At 36.6% G+C, this 18,014-nt stretch overlaps 1 protein-coding gene across 2 annotated transcripts; it reads left to right on the forward strand.

The window, feature by feature from the left end:
- The first annotated feature begins 10,819 nt into the window (after positions 1-10,819).
- LOC121379269 lies at positions 10,820-15,893 on the forward strand. Of its 2 annotated transcripts, XR_005958820.1 has the most exons (3): positions 10,820-10,856; positions 12,865-13,548; positions 15,763-15,893. XR_005958820.1 is itself a non-coding variant. In XM_041507802.1 (2 exons), exon 2 carries the CDS (start codon positions 12,867-12,869, stop codon positions 13,452-13,454), a length of 588 nt encoding a protein of 195 aa, XP_041363736.1. In that variant the 5' UTR covers positions 10,820-10,856; positions 12,865-12,866; the 3' UTR covers positions 13,455-14,843. The 2 variants fall into 2 exon arrangements, 1 of the variants encoding a protein (XP_041363736.1); XM_041507802.1 differs by lacking the exon at positions 15,763-15,893 and having other exon boundaries at positions 12,865-14,843.
- The last annotated feature ends 2,121 nt before the right edge of the window (positions 15,894-18,014 follow it).

Raw genomic sequence — 18,014 nt, forward strand, 5'->3', positions numbered from 1 at the left:
AATGGAACAGAAATGTTGGCAATATAAAGAATCTTTGTTTGAAAATCTGTGAACAAGTTTAATTTTTCTCAATCAAATAAAATAAAACTTTCCTGGACAGGAGATCTAGGTAGCAAAAATCAGAACTTGTTCCCAATATGGAAGTGCCTCAAACTTCAGTGGATATGGACATGTTAGTAGTTTTCCTTCCCCATGTTCATTACTGAATGAGCCTTTTGGTGAATAGATAATGAAATACATTAATGTAATTTAATTTAATTTTGTAAACACTTCAGATGTGCTGATATCCAGCTACAAGTGTATGATTTCAGTTAATTGTCAGTTTGCCAAAAAGGGTTTAGTTAGGTAATAATAATAATAATCAGGGGTTGAAATTATGCTGTCCCGGCCAGGAGATATTTTTGCCTGGGATGGCAATTATTTTACGTTTATATTCAAAACATTTGTTTGTGTTGATAATTTTTGGTCTGGTAAGTTTTGATTTGGGCCAGCAGAATTATAAGGAATTATAACTTGCTGCGTTGAATATCTGGCAGGAATTTCAGTCAATTTCAACCCCTGATAATATCGTGGTCATCATCATACATCTTTCTATACTAATACAATACGTTCATGAATGTATGTTGACAATAAACTAATTTTATATTGTGCCATATTTACATTTGTATATAGCTATTAGACATGTTTTATCAGATAAGGAACATTATGCAATGTACATCTAGATAACTACTAATTTGAGAATATTTTAAAACTAGCTTATAATATTGGAAATTCCGTAAGTAATAAAAATTAACATAAATGCAGTTTATGTTTATATAGTTCTGTTGGTTTTAGTTTTAAATATGTCTCTAATATGCAATATTCATAGTTAATTTTGAACTCTTATTCATTTATCATGTTTATATTTTATTCATTGCAATAAAGAAAACAAAAGTTGTGAAGCAATATTTTAAGTTGATTTTATTGGATATTAAAACTACATGTATATTCATTTTATATATTTGTGTTTTATATATATATACTGAAGGCCAAAAGAAACTTTACCATAGTTTTAAATCACTCTGGTGTAAAAACAACAAAAGATAGTCGCATGAGGTAAAATATATTGACTAGATCAATATGTCAACATTAACAACTAAAAATGAGTGTCATTCAGCATCTGATAATGACGTCACATTTTCCCCAAAGCGAGGTGGTGTACACAAATCGAGCTTTCAACTTCATGGACGACATGCAAAGCATACAGACAATCACTCAAGTCCAATAACAAGTCACATTAATAGCGTGTGTGACCACCCCTTGCCCCAATACAAGCAATAATTCTCCGACGCATAGAAAAAATCATTCGTCTGATGAGGTCACGTGGGACACGTTGCCATCAGGCGCGGATCTAGGATTTTGAAATAGAGGGGTCCTGAGGGCGCAAAGCGCCCGAGATTCCTAGGGGGGTCCGGGGGCATGCTCCCCCGCTAAATTTTGAAATTTAAGTGGCCTCAAACGCGATTTCCTCGCATCTGAGTAACAAAATAGCTATATTAACGTATGTTTTTGGTATTGTCATACTGTTTTTGTTATCTTCAAAATTTCATAAACTCTGGTCTCTTCTGTTTTTTTAAAGTCATCTCTCCTTCCCATATTAGGCTGGTTTTCCGTTGACTGCGGCTGCCGGTAAATGGGAAGAAATATCAAAACAGTTGTTTCAGTAATATATTAAAGCAGTCAGAAACGTTTAATATACAGTCGGTAACATTTTATGCAGAAACATATATTTGTTATGTAATTACAATCATTAAAAAGTCTGTTAGTCGATACCATCTTAAAAATTGCAGCAAACTCAGGAATGTCCCTTTAAGACGATTTTCATGAACAAAATATAATTTAAAGACTTGAGGAAATAGTGCATTTTTGTGTAATTCCACTCTAGTGTATGCTATAGTTAAAAAACAACGACCCCAAAAATAGGGGGGGGGGGGGGGTCTTGGGCCCCCCACTAAATCCGCGCCTGGCCATTCTTCTTGAAGGGCCTGGATCAGATCATGTTGGTTGGCTGGAGGGTGTGGTCGTTGTCGAACACTGCGATCCAAAACATCCCAGAGGTGTTCTATGGGGGACATGTCTGGGCAGCGTGCAGGTCACGGCAATACGTTTACGTTGTTGGCTCCAAGGAAGTTCTGTACGATTCTGGCTGTATGAGGTCTGGCGTTGTCTTGCTGAAAAATTACACCACGTGGCTGCCGTTGGAGAAATGGTATTGCAGTTGGACGAAGAATGTCATCCCTGTAACGTTGAGCTGTCAAGTTTCCGTGAACTATGACCAATGGTGTCTTTTCCTGTGCACAGATACCTCCCCACACCATGACACTCCCTCCACCATATGGCACGACCTGAACGCAAGAAGCCGCCACTCGTTCTCCCCTACGGCGGTACGCACGCTGTCTTCTATTAACTCTGAATAAACAGAACCGGCTTTCATCAGTGAAAAGAACCCGCAGCCAATCACGTCGCTGCCAACGTCGTACAGTCCTAGCCCATGTCAATCTCAAACAACGATGTTGTGATGTCAGTAAGTGTCCTCTATATGGTCTGTAAGCCCTTATTCCATGAGTCCCTGAGTCGCCTGGAAACTGTCTACTAACCCTGTGACCGAAGGCATTCATTGCTGATGACGTCACTGTCAGGAAGCGATTTCGTAGATGCAAGGTACGCAAGTACCGGTCATCACGGGACGAAGTCACCCTTTTCTTGGCCTGTCTGATGTCTGCCCTGTTTGTCTGTAGCGTTGCATCAAGTTTGTAACAGTAACACGGGACAACCGAAGGTTCTGGCGATGTGGGCATGAGTGGCTCCCATGTGTATCATACCCAGGGCTCTCTCGCGTTGTTCTGGTGGCATTCCTATGGTGGGTTTTTTTTTTTTTTTAATCTGTGTGGATGTCTGACATGCCGTATAAACCGTTTTTATACCCTTATTGCACGTGCAATTGCTGTTGTTCATAGTGCACGAGTTTTTCACTTTTCTGTGTCCCACCCAAAACGTGCAGTGGGCGGGTATAATTTTCTGCATATATTATTGTTGTGTTTGGGCTATGTGTTTTGGATTGAGTTACTTTTTAAAAACAATTCATTTTTTCTTAAATTCCAAATTGAAAATGGTAATGTTTCTTTTGGCCTTCAGTATAGTTCAACAATATCATTGACCAAACCCATACTTGTGCCCCGGCAATCTCAAAATATAATTATAAAAAGATGTGAGATGATGACCCAGGTGGCGGGATGTAGCCCAGTGGTAAAGCGCGCGTTTGCTCTGGGATCGGTCTCCGTCGGTGGACCCATTGGGCTATTTCTCGTTCCAGCCAGTGCACCACGACTGGTATCTCAAAGGCAGTGGTATGTACTACCCTGTCTGTGGGATGATACATATAAAAGATCCCTTGCTGCTAATTGAAAAAAGTAGCCCATGAAGTGGTGCCAGCAGGTTTCATCCCTCAGTATCTGGGTGGTCCTTAACCATATGTCTGACGCCATATAACCGTAAATAAAATGTGTTGAGTACGTTGTTAAATAAAACATTTATTTCTTTTTTGTTTAATTTTAGAGTCAAAATTAGATTCTATAATTTTATTTAAATAAAAGAAACTTTGAGACCTTAGTACATTTTAAATTACTGGTGTTTAACATATTGCTAGTTATTTTAACATATTGCTAGTTATGGCCGAAGTTGCTAAAATTGCGTTTTATTATAAGTGACCATATGTGTCAAATATCGGAGGTGAATCTAGCCCAAATACATTATGACTAGCGAGCTCTCACCCACAATTACATTGTTTTGGTTTCTTGCATGGGAATTTTCTTCCTGTTTTTAAAAACTGCCATCTCGCCTCACATTAATTAGCATAACTTCATAGAAACACACCTACAGTTTTTATAAAGAATTGTGTGTGACAGTAACACAATTTTAATAGTTAAATAAAAAAATATATATTTTAGGTATTATTCCGATCAGCACACAGTACCCTCCCCCACATGCTATATTGTTCTTTTTAATGTATTTTCCAGGGAAACATGACCCGACCCCCACCCCTATCCCAACACACACACAAAAACCTTTGCTAGCCACGGTCTAGACCTCTACACAATTTCCTGCACAGGCGCCTGTTTTACCAAATATTTCGTTTCAATGCTTCAAATTAATTTTATATGTACATTAAATTGTATTATAAACATGCTAAATTGCAAATTTTGCTGGAATAACAGCAGAAAACCCCCCAATGTATCCTAAAAACATCGACCTAGTAACTGTAACATTAGTATTTATTCAGTACCATTTCACATGTTGTTTGTATGAGTAAAGCCTACATGAAATTGGGTTCTGAATAGTTGTGTTGTTGTTTTTTGTTGTTTTTTAATTGCCCCAGATCAAACAGACAATGTCATGGCTGGGGACCCTTGAATCATTGCCTTACAACGGTAATATATATTGTAAGGATGTGTCATGAATGAAAATCAAGTAGATACACAACTTCCTATAATATAAAAATATACATTTCCAATGTTCTGCAACAGAGAAAGTGAAGTGTATCACATGTGCTTGAACGTTTTTTGGGTGTTTAACATAATTGTGATTTATATTTCTAAATTATGATGCTTTGCATGTTGTTGATTTTATATTTTTGCCCGAATAGAGCCCCCCCCCCCCCCCAACCGCCCCGTACGCCTATGAATTGGCCCATATTGTTTCACTACTGCAATCTGTATTCCAAAAACAATTTAAGTGGAACATTTTATTTATTAAATGGACAAAATGTTTTATAAAAACATTAAAGTATAGTTATTAGTGGTGTGAATGTATATTGTCCTAAACTGTGACCCATGACTGGTATATAAAACCCCATGATATTTGCTGTCCTGTGTGGAGAAGTGTATACTTAGTAATAATGCTACTAATGGAAAACCGTCAATTACCAAATGGTTGACATCCAATAGCTGATTAATTTATCAATGTGCTCTAGTGGTGTTATAAAGCAAAAAGCATCCAGGTAAGTTTGAAGACTGATAATAAAATTTGCATCCCCCCCCCCACCCCACCCACCTCAAATATGTTCATCCCCAACAAAAAAAAATCCTGTTCGCCCCCACTTGGGGTTTTGGTGTATCCTTTTTTTAAAATATCGATAAGGGGAATTTTTTTTTCAAAATTATGAAACATGACTACGTTTGTAGGTAAAATAGGTCATGTGATTACTAACACCCATGTATATTTATCAATGTCATCTTTACTGCCTAACATTAATATTGGGGGTGGGGCGAACCGACAGATAGTTGGTTGCGAAATGGCTTGGAGAGGAAACGTCTGGTATCCAAAGCCATTGACGATAATTTGTTTTAAAAAGTCATAATAAAGTTTTATGTAAATTCACAGACATTGTACTCCACAATGATTTTCACTTCTGAATTTTTTTTTTTAATACAAAATAATAATTTTACTCCTATTTTGCAGTTGGTCCGAATTAATGTTAGTCACGAAAAAACGTACACACACGTATATTAAGCCTACGGTACAACAAACAAGAAATAAAACAAAATTTCGATCTGCACATCAGTTTCTACTTATTTTTATTTCGTTTCATAATTAATGCAAGTTGAATACACTGTATTTTGATGTTATTTGTTTATTTTTAATTGTGTACGAAAACGACTTGCTAGACTGGTTTCCTTTTTCACGTAGGACCCTATTTTCGTGTGGCGTCACCTGGCGTTGACTTCACCTCGAACCCTCATTAGACCCATCTTCATAAATCAAGGCTAATATTCGTTCCTCGTATTCAGCCTTGATACATGTAGTCAAGATTACTGATATCCACTACTAGCGCCCTCTATTGGAAGAAAATTTGTAACACCGATTATGTCCCTTACACGATGACAATTAGCCTTGATTTATGAAGATGCATTAGACCATCGCTACGTCTATCTATTTTTATGGACGTCTGAATGAGTCCCGTCCTTATTTTACATGCACTGTATACGATTATATTCGGTCAGGATTAAACACGTTCAAGTGCATATTACATCTTAAAGGAATGCTAAAGCAAGGCTTTTGGACTGGTGTGCATATTCAACGATACATAATTCACATTATTGCTTAATATCAACAAGTATACTCGTATAGTTAATTAATAAAACGGTTAAATGTGACGGCTATTATATATAACGGGCGCAGTCATTTTGTACTATCCCAGTGAATACGCCCTCTGGCGAGCTGGTGGATACGTAATACCTTTCCGTGGCCTGTACCTGTGGTTCTTGATTGGCAGGTTTATAGTTAGACGGTCCCTAGACACACTAATTTTCATTTCATTTCAACTTAGTTTCGTGCTTATATCCAATTAAGGTTCAGGCACACACCGTAGCTATCTGGGCTGTCTGTCCAGGACAGTAGGTTAGTTGGTTAGTGGTTAGTGAGAGAGCAATCTAATTAAAATTAGCTCCACTATTACATGTGGATCTAACAGCAGCCAGTTGTAGCTCATGTACACCAATCAAAACCTTACTTGCAGAATCATGCCAGTTATTTAAAAATAATTTGAAAACATTCCGAATTATCCCGAGGGTATACGACATGTTTCGTGTGAATTACGAATGCCTTAAAACATGTTTTATTTTATAAAATAAATAATTTGTAATGTAAAATTGAACACTGATTTAGTTGGGGTTTTTTATAAATAAATAAATAATTTTTAATGTAAAATTGAAGACTGATAACCCATCCCGTACGTATTGGTATAGTTCGCTGTACTGCGGCCACTAAAATAGACTCCCGATATTTTTAGAATTTGTATGCTCCCAAATAACGTTATAAAAGGCGAAATGTGATTGATCAATATTTAAATTATTATTTACAGACGAAATGTTACCTGGACATTGGAGACTACGCAGTGTTGTTAGTTCTACTGGTCTAACTAAGGCATTCGTAATTCACATGAAACATATCGTATACCCTCAGAATAATTCGGAATATTTTCTAATTATTTTCAAATCACTGGCATGATTCTGCAAGTAAGGTTTTGATTAGCGGACATGAGCTCCAACTGGCTGCTGTTAGATCCACATGTAATAGTGGAGCTAATTTTAATTAGATTGGTGAGAGAGAAGAGAGTGTAGTGGCCTTACACCCATTGAGCCCTTAAGAACTCGCTCTGGGTGGAAGCCGGTACCGGGCTGCGAACCCTGTACCTACCAGCCTGTAGTCCGATGGCTTAACCACTACGCCACCGAGGCCGGTTGACACACTAAAAAGACGTTCCTCTTTTATTAAGATCACAGGGTATTGTGTGATAACTTCAAATCGTTTATGGACTTTACCAGCTTTATTACTGTAAGTAATTCTGTAAAACCCTTGATTAAGTAGACTTTCCCATCTAAAATCACAAAACTTACCAATTACGTAGTCTCAGAGAAAAGAAAATTATCACTTGGGTATCGTGAGGGGTCGTTTTTGCTCGAACGTATCCTACCAATAGGCCTAATAATATGCATTTTGTCTTTGGATTTTTTAAAAGAAAAACATACTATAACTCCATTTCGTTATATTGATGCAAATTGAAATATATTTAGTTAAATAGTTTATTATACTATCTAGTCATTTATGTTGTTTTGCAAGTCAGGTTGATGAAAGCGAAGCGCCTTGTCGTAAATTAGAGCATTTGTTTACACTGTGCATACTAGACAAGTTGGACCTGAGCTGACGTCACTTCGCCCCAAGCTATACCACCGGACGTCACAAAAACGAAACAAAATGGCTGCCCCCAGTTAGCAGGAATAATCACGGTTTTTTATTAATTCTAAAATTACGCGTTTTTCATTTGTTAATGTGTCAGTATATGTCGGTGGTCCGGGTATGCATCTTTCCAACACGTAAGGCTCTTATTGGAGTTTAGTCTACCTTTAAATAATATCCATTTCACATGAAATATAAAGTGGACATTGGTTTGAATAATACTAATAATAAACAAACAAAAAAGTCTCGAATGGCTGTCAAATTTACTCCCACCCGATCAATGTACAAATAGTGACTATGTTTGCACTGGGATATATGGTTTACATGTGTCAATCTGGTTAAAATGTATTTTAATTGTGTTATTTTTGACGTATATTATTAATATGGAATTTATGAACATCGTTTCCAGTTGTTTCGAGTTGTTTTCCTTGAATATTGGTCATTCACAAGTTATCTGGATGTTTCGCGTCAAAATACACACCGCATCAAAAAGGTTAGAATATTACAGCATGCACATGTAAGTTAAAACTAAAACTAAAAATCTCAATATATATTGAATTTAATGTTTATATTACAATGATATATATACATTAGGTTATGTCTCTGTAAATAATAACAAGAAAAGCATCGTTATTTTTACACTACGCGAGATCGTTGCTTATCTGCGTCAAAACCTATACCGCGAGGATATCACATGGACTAATATGGATGTAAACACCAACATCCCTCACCCAACCACACACAAAACGGTCATATGCATCCTAACTTTTATAATTCTGGAAGACCTTCAGCGTATAAAAAGGGCTTGGCTAAAAATCTGGTAATTTATCAGATCTGCATACGTAAATGACGGATAGAACTGGGGGGGGGGGGGGGGGGGGGGGGGGGTCCTGAAGCCATTTTCCACCAGCGATTTTGTACGAATCCTGTATCCCAATATATCCAGTTTTTTTCCCATATCTGCTCTTTGTCGTCTTATCCAGTGTATCAAAATAATCCTGCATGTTATCAAAATAATGCAGTGTCTACTAACAGTAAAAAAAAAACAATATTTAAAAGGAGTTAAGTTATAAATCTAACTGCGAAGCTCGTATTTATATAGGTCTCACTACACAGATCACTTCCGGGTGACAGTTCATTCATCACGATTCACTATAGTTCCTAATTGGGACACATGTTATGGTTCACATATTCACTTCTAGGAAATGGTGAAGAATTAAAACAATATGTATGTTTAATGGTATGCCTTCTGGCTGTATTTTGCCCATGTTATTTTGTAATATTGTGCATCGACCTTTTGGGACATGGGTATATAGCGCAAGTGACAGCCGGAGTGAATCGGTTAATGAACCACCTGTTCGGACCAGTACTACAGCCAGATGCAGTCATATAGCAAAAAGCTGAGACGGAAATGTTCTCAGTTTTGGAGTGAAAATAAATGCTTATATAATGTATGTTCGCAATGGTGTATGTTGTTAGTGCCTATGAGAACCCGTTCTATGGGCAATCTTTGCTTGAAGTTGGGCAGTTTAACATGGGTTTCAATGGCAGATGACACCTGTGTAGTGAGACCATAATGTAAAACATGAAATTACTGTTTATCCCAAAATATATAAGTTTAGCAAGCCAAAATGAAAATGTACTAGTGTAGCATCCTTATAAAAGGTAATTACATCGATGTGGATTTGAGCCAAGCGTATGGGGCCCTATTTGGGTAAATATAGCAAACATGTCAATTTTATTTATTTTTATTATTTTTATTTTTATTTTATTGTTATTTTTTTAGGGGTGTGTGTGTCAAAATGTATATTCTAGTGTTCTTACATGTAATAAATAAATTGATATGAGTGTCTAACACTGAGTTTCTCATTGTAAAAGGTCAAAATTCAAGGTCACAAGGTCAATATCCAAATTCACTCTAATTTCTGTCATTTTGTGCATAATGAATTTTTTCGAATGTACAGTCATAGTGACAAACAGTTTTGATGGTATTGTGAATATATAACATAGTATTATACTATGAAAGTAGAATTTGTATCTGCCATTAATAATATGTGGATCTTCATGCTGAAATATATAGAAAAAAACAGGATTTCAACACTTCATTATGAAACAATTGTTGCCCATAGCAACAATTGATGGAAACTAATATTTTTAATGAACTAACTAGATAATTAGCTTCTTTGTATGTTCCCCATATCAGAACTACCAACAAGGTCATACATTACCATATAGTGGCTGCTTGTTTGATGGTCATCTATTGTGTGGATGACCAAGGAGTAACAATGTGATATGAAGTTTTATTGGATGGTATGGTGCATCTATCTTTTGGTGTATTGGTTCGAGTTCATAAGTTACACAGCTCTAGTATAGCTTTCCATGGTGTAAATGACCCAAATTATCAAACTGACTTCAAACCAAGTTTGACAAAATCGGTCACTACACTTTAAGGTCTCACTACACAGATCACTTCCGGGTGACAGTTCATTCATCACGATTCACTATAGTTCCTAATTGTGACACATGTTATGGTTCACATATTCACTTCTAGGAAATGGTGAAGAATTAAAACAATATGTATGTTTAATGGTAAGCCTTCTGGCTGTATTTTGCCCATGTTATTTTGTAATATTGTGCATCGACCTTTTGGGACATGGGTATATAGCGCAAGTGACAGCCGGAGTGAATCGGTTAATGAACCACCTGTTCGGACCGGTACTACAGCTAGATGCGGTCATATAGCGAAAAACTGAGACGGAAATGTTCACAATTTTGGAGTGAATATAAATGCTTATATAATGTATGTTCACAATGGTGTATGTTGTTAGTGCCAACAAGAACCCGTTCTATGGGCAATCTTCGCTTGAAGTTGGGCAGTTTAACATGGGTTTCAATGGCAGATGACATCTGTGTAGTGAGACCTATACAGCAATGAAACGCTATTGTTTGCCTTCCACAATGGCCGGCCGCACAGAGGTATGGGTAATATTGCTATTTTTAGTACATATCGCGGACCCTCTATAGACAACGTCATAATACAGAACAACGTATCTAATGACGTCATAATACGCCCTTGTAAAACGGTATGTGAAAAAGAGAAAGGAAATTGTTTTATTATTTGGGGTGATAGTTAACTAAGCACTGTTATACATTAGCTGCGTTAAGGTATGCACTTCTAAGATCAGAATAATAAAAAAAGTTTGTTTTATTTAACGACGCCACTAAAGCACAATGATTTTTTTTTATCTTATCGGCTATTGGACGTCAAACATGGTCATTCTGACATGTTTTTTTTAAGGAAACCCGCTGTCGCCACATAGGCTACTCTTTTACGACAGGCAGCAAGGCATCTTTTATTTACGCTTCCGATAGGCAGGATAGCAAAAACCATGGCCTTTGTTGAACCAATTATGGATCACTGGTCGGTGTAAGTGGTTTACACCTACCCATTAAGCCTTGCGGAGCACTCACTCAGTGTTTGGAGTCGGTATCTGGATTAAAAATCCCATGCCTCGACTGGGATCCGAACTCGGTACCTACCAGCCTGTAGACCGATGGCCTAACCACGACGCCACCGATGCCCGTATCAGAATAATAAATGAGGAGGCCTATCCTCGAGTAACCGTGAACCGGTCTATTAACGGGAAATACTTTTTTGCACACGCGCATTGTAATGAACGATCTATTTGATGAAACAGTTAAAGTTTATTTTGTTTAACGACACCACTAGAGCACATTGATTTATTAATCATTGCCTATTGGATACAGTGGCGTAGGCATGATGTTGTGTGTGTGTGTGTGGGGGGGGGGGGGGGACCTGTGTAGTGGGATATGACACAGGATAATTTAATGTTATTAATAAGCGAAAAGGTAAACAATCTTGTTCTTCTTCAGCGTTCGATTGACTGTGTTATATCCTTTGTCCCGTGAGAGTAGCAAAATCTTGTTCAATTTATTATCAAAATCAACAAACAAATGTTAATATCCATGCCAGTTTCTGTTGTGAAGAGATTACATGCATGTCGTTGTCTAATGCTGACATTCTTCAGATACTCCTGTAAACTGGGTATTTGTTTTTTCAAGAGTGACGCGTGTCACATATCGTCACCAAAACGTGCCCCCCCCCCCCCCACACACACACACTCGTGAGCCTTGTTTTAACATATTAATGTTTTCCATTGTACTCTGATATAGAGTTTGTACCCGATCCGTTAGTGCCCACCCCCACCCCCATCCCCACCCTCCCCACTCCCAAAGTCGTTCCTACGGACCTGACTCTGCCGTTCATGAGCTAGATAGACATTTGATCAGACTGCTATGATCATTTTCGAGTTCGCCGATAACAACTATTTCACATATTAACCAATAATACACACACTACCTGACACAAACCTCTTTCAATAATGTTCCGGTTCGGTTAAATACGTAGTTGCTGACGGGTTTCTTCCTGTAGTGTGTGTATTTGTGATTAATATGTCAAATATCAGCGAAATTAATAAATGTAATGATAACCGTCAATGGTAAATTTTCTAGTATTTAGAAACATGGTGTTATTGTTGTATCAGAGCGGGAATCTTTGCCTACACGGTGGTAGGCAGCAATTCCGTGTTTTCGCTATAGAGATATCTCTGGCTGAGAGAGCGATCATAACCGTCCAAATGTCCGTCTAGCTCTCGAACGGCAGACTGGTCGGGCTGGATCATATTAAACGTTTGTTTTACAATTTGTGGATACTAAATATATTATACCATTCGCAATAGTGGCAGACGAAATTTATGAAACTCGTTTAGGAATTATTTTATACCTTCGCTCTCATTCGGGGAATAAAATAATTCCAAAACTCATTTCATAAATACCGTATAGCACTCCCGCTCATGCAATAATATATATATCTATAGTATATGATATATAAGGCTATATATATATATATATATATATATATATATATATATATATATATATATATGAACTTTTGCATGTGTCATGTGTGGTTTTTGTCACTAATTTATTAAATGTTGTTAAACGTGGCTTAGTATGGACGGGTGGAGGTGTATCTAACTAAGACTAACTACATGTATTTTCTGTTTATAGGTATGCGAGGACAGCCTTGTAACCACCTCCAATATCCGATATCTTACCAGTGGATAATGCCGCAGTCTCCGCCGGGTAATGGTGCGGCATCAGCAGTACAAGAAGACCCAGGTCCGCTCTGCTACATTTTGAAACCATCACTAACACGGACCTACACACCAGAGGCAGCAGCAACAACAGCAGCAGCAACAACAACAGCAGCAGCAGTCTGCAAGCAAGCGCAGCCAAAACCTCATTCAGGACTGCCAACGTGTGACTTGGCGAAACAAGAACCAATGGCAATGAGCAGAAACTGTGTTCAATCAAAATCACACTCAGAGCTAGAATTATTGATGCAGCCAGATTTAGAGCCAGATGCCATAAACTCTAAGAGATGCTGGCAGAAAATAGACTCGGCAACGAGGCGGATATCATACAGTTGGGTGCATCCCGAGCAGGAGCCCAAGGAGATAATGCACAGCGGGGTGACTTGCGAGTGCGAGCTATGTACATCGGCGATACATTTCAGTTGGGTGGACCCAAAGACTGTAACCTACTGCCTGTCTAAGCGGAGACCCGACACATCGGAGAGCAGCTCTTGCAAATACTGAAACAGAACTCGTGTTGGGTTATTATGAACATTGGGTTTTGTTTGTTTTTTCTGTGTTTTTTTTATTTTATTTTTAATTTGGAGAATCGTGTCAGGTAAATATGAAAATGTTGCCAGTATATCACAACATGTATTTTTTGTACTACATTGTTTCTTTGATTTGGAGAATCGTGTTTGGTAATTATTGGTAATTATGAACATGTTGCTAGTATACCACAACATGTGTTGTTATTTTTCTACATTGTTTTCTGTTTTTTTAATTTGTTCAATCATATCAGGTAATATATAAAAAAATTGCCAGAATATCACAACATGTATTTGTTGTTGTAGTCTACATTGTTGTTTTTTAATGTCTAAAAACGCGTTAGGTAATTATAAACATGTTGCCAGTTTAAAAAAAATTGTTTTTTTTTTTTTTTTTTTTTTTTTTTTTAATTTTTAATTTGGAGAATTGTGTCAGGTAATTATAAAAATATTTTTTGTACTACATTGTTTCTTTGATTTGGAGAATCGTGTATGGTAATTATGAACATGTTGTCAGTATTCCACAACATTTGTTGTACGTTGTTGGTTTTTAATTTGTTCAATCGTGTTAGGTGACTGAACATGTTGCTAGTATACCACAACATGTGTTGTTATTTTTCTACATTGTTATTTGTTTACTTAATTTGTCCAATCGTATCAAGTAATTATAAAAAAAATGTTGCCAGAATATCACAACATGTATTTGTTGTTTTAGTCTACATTGTTGGTTTGTAATGTCTACAAACGTGTTAGGTAATTAAGAACATGTTGCCCGTATACCACAACATGTGTTTGCTGTTTTCTACATTGGGTTTTGTTTGTTTGTTCTGTTTGTTTTTTGTTTTTTTTTATTTGAAGAATCGTGTCAGGTAATTATGAAAATGTTGCCAGTATATCACATGTATTTTTTGTACTACATTGTTTCTTTGATTTGGAGAATCGTGTATGGTAATTATGAACATGTCAGTATACCACAATATTTGTTGTACGTTGTTGGTTTTTAATTTGTTCAATCGTGTTAGGTGATTATAAACATGTTGCTAGTATACCACAACATGTGTTGTTATTTTTCTACATTGTTTTTTGTTTTTTTAATTTGTCCAATCGTATCAGGTAATTATAAAAAAAAAAATGTTGCCAGAATATCACAACATGTATTTGTTGTTTTAGTCTACATTGTTGGTTTTTAATGTCTACAAACGTGTTAGGTAATTATGAACATGTTGCCAGTATACCACAACATGTGTTTGCTGTTTTCTACATTGGGTTTTGTTTTGTTTTGTTTTTTAATTTGGAGAATTGTGTCAGGTAATTATGAAAATGTTGTCAGTATACCACAACATGTATTTTTCGTACTACATTGTTTCTTTAATTTGGAGAATCGTGTCAGGTAATTATGAAAATGTTGCCAGTATATCACAACATGTATTTTTTGTACTACATTGTTTCTTTGATTTGGAGAATCGTGTATGGTAATTATGAACATGTTGCTAGTATACCACAACATGTGTTGTTATTTTTCTACATTGTTTTTTGTTTTTTTAATTTGTCCAATCGTATCAGGTAATTATAAAAAAAAATTGCCAGAATATCACAACATGTATTTGTTGTTTTAGTCTACATTGTTGGTTTTTAATGTCTACAAACGTGTTAGGTAATTATGAACATGTTGCCAGTATACCACAACATGTGTTTGCTGTTTTCTACATTGGGTTTTGTTTGTTTGTTCTGTGTTGTTGTTATTGTTTTTAATTTGGAGAATCGTGTCAGGTAATTATGAAAATGTTGCCAATATATCACATGTATTTTTTGTACTACATTGTTTCTTTGATTTGGAGAATCATGTATGGTAATTATGAACATGTTGCCAGTATACCACAACATGTGTTTGCTGTTTTTTACATTGGGTTTTGTTTGTTTTTTCTGTTTTTTTTTTTTTTTTTTTTTAAATTTGTCCAATCGTATGAGGTAATTATAAAAAATGTTGCCAGAATATCACAACATGTATTTGTTGTTATACTCTACATTGTTGGTTTTTAATGTCTACAAACGTGTTAGGTAATTATGAACATGTTGCCAGTATACCACAACATGTGTTTGCTGTTTTTTTACATTGGGTTTTGTTTGTTGTTTTTTTTGTGTGTTTTTTTTTTTAATTTGTAATTTGGAGAATCGTGTCTGGTAATTATGAAAATGTTGGCAGTATATCACAACATGTATTTTTCGTACTACATTGTTTCTTTGATTTGGAGAATCGTGTATGGTAATTATGAACATGTTGTCAGTATACCACAACATTTGTTGTACGTTGTTGGTTTTTAATTTCTTCAATCGTGTCAAGTAATTATGAACAGTATACCATAACATTGTGTTTGTTGTTGTTTTTCTACATTGTTGTTGTGGTTTTTTATTTCTTCAATCGTGTCACGTATATGATGTGAAATCTGACCCTGAATCAAAATCTGCATAGGCGTGTCTGGAGAACCTTAAAGCAGAGATACAGAGGCGGATCTAGGGTCTCCCCTCCCCCTTAATTTTGCGACAGTTATAATTTTATTATATATTTAATTTTTTTTGTTTTACGATCCCCATCCAAACCTCCCCCAAAGTTCTCTTGGCATTCCGCCTCATGTCATTCCCCCCCCCCCCCCCAATGGATTTTCTGGATCCGCCACCGAGATATATAATAATAATAACCATATGAAGTTCTTCAACAACATGATGCGGGATTGAATGAACGAACGAACGAACGAATGAATTAATGAATTAATGAATGAATACTTAACGACACCCCAGCACAAAAATACACATCGGCTATTGGTAAGTATATGGAAATATTATTTATACAATTATGTAAAACCACTGTAATGAGCTGGGGGGGGGGGGGGGGGGGGGGTGTATAATACTAATACATAAATCAAGGTAAATGACATTTTAAAATTTTGTATAGAAATCAAATTGATTCAGATGATTCGGGTGAATTGCGGAGTATGCCGGAAACTAATTTCAAAATAAATTTTTATATAAAATTCGTTTCAAGACGAAAAAAAACCCCGTGATGGTGTAGCCATAAAATCTGTTTATTCTAGTATACAATCCAGAGTTTATCACTACACTTTTCCCCCTGTTTTTTTTCAATGTTGAAATAGACCAACAAGTTCGCCTATTGCATAAATAGTCTCGCCCGATATTTTAGAATTTGTATACTCCCGAATAACGCTATAAAAGGCGAAGTGTAATTGGTCGATATTTAAATTGTTATTTATAGATGAAATGTCACCTGCACATGGGAGTCCACGCAATGCTGTTAGATCTACTGGTAGACCAGTAGAGCTAATTTTAATCAGATTGAGTACACTGTACACTGACAATGTTCACGCTGAGAAGGAGGGTCCTTTAAAACAAATTAATGCGTCAAATACGTATGGCCGATGCGGGCACGGCACAAAATTACTTCATCCTTCCTGTACCGCGTGTTGGATGACTGCACAGAATGAAGCCTGTTCGTAACAGAACCGTCCCAATCATATTGGCAAGTCGAAAAGATATATTGGTTCATATGATATTTAAATTCACCGTGACACCAACACCGACATGGGGCAAATTCAAAGCTGACTTGGCTGCAAAATCTGTCTTTTCGTTGTCTTTAATACAAACAAAATATAACCCAACAAAATATAACATCTTTATTGGAGTTAAAATGAAAGGGTGCCAAATACAAAATAAGTTGGAAAATAGTAAAAGAGTCCAACACGTTCAAACGCAATTCTGGGCGATGCAACTTGTGTTTGAAAGAGAAGCATATGTCTTTCTATTTACGTATATATATCAGCCACCTGTCCACAACGGCCATTTTTCCTAGGTCCCCTGAGTGACCAATATATTCAGGTCCGACTGTGTGTGTGTGTGTGTCTGTGTGTGTGTGTATAATGAGACATGAAACACAATAGAGTATAATAACTATTTATATGTCGACATAATACATAAACAGTCAGATTAAAGTACAAACGCACACACACACACACACACACACACACACAGACACACACACACACACACACACACACACACACACACACACATATATATATATATATATATATATATATATATATATATATATATATGTATGTATATATACTAAAACGCAAAAGAAACGCAGGTCCTGACAGTGAGAAGGAAATACACTTTTTAAAGCAATATCTTTGGTGGAATTGAACCTGAACGGTGCTAACGGACATGAAACACACGCACACCGCGGTCCCACCCACGTGTCAATTTTATTACCTGAGTGACATAACGGATTCTCAAAACACGTTATTTGCACGTGCTGGATCACCCGTATCGTGAATCCAATGCAAGCACGCTTAATGAAATGCTCTAAAAGCCGACATACCTGTATTTAATCGCATAAATTGAATTTGAGTGATGGGAAACAACAGAATCAATTTTTCCAAATGCCGCGACTGACACAAGTCCAGCGAGGGATGGCCATCGGGATGTTGCAAGCCGGACAGACTCGTACTGCTGTGGCCAA

This window comes from Gigantopelta aegis, chromosome 8 (genome assembly GCF_016097555.1).
Source record: "Gigantopelta aegis isolate Gae_Host chromosome 8, Gae_host_genome, whole genome shotgun sequence".
In the NCBI taxonomy this organism is placed as follows: Eukaryota; Metazoa; Mollusca; class Gastropoda; order Neomphalida; family Peltospiridae; genus Gigantopelta; species Gigantopelta aegis.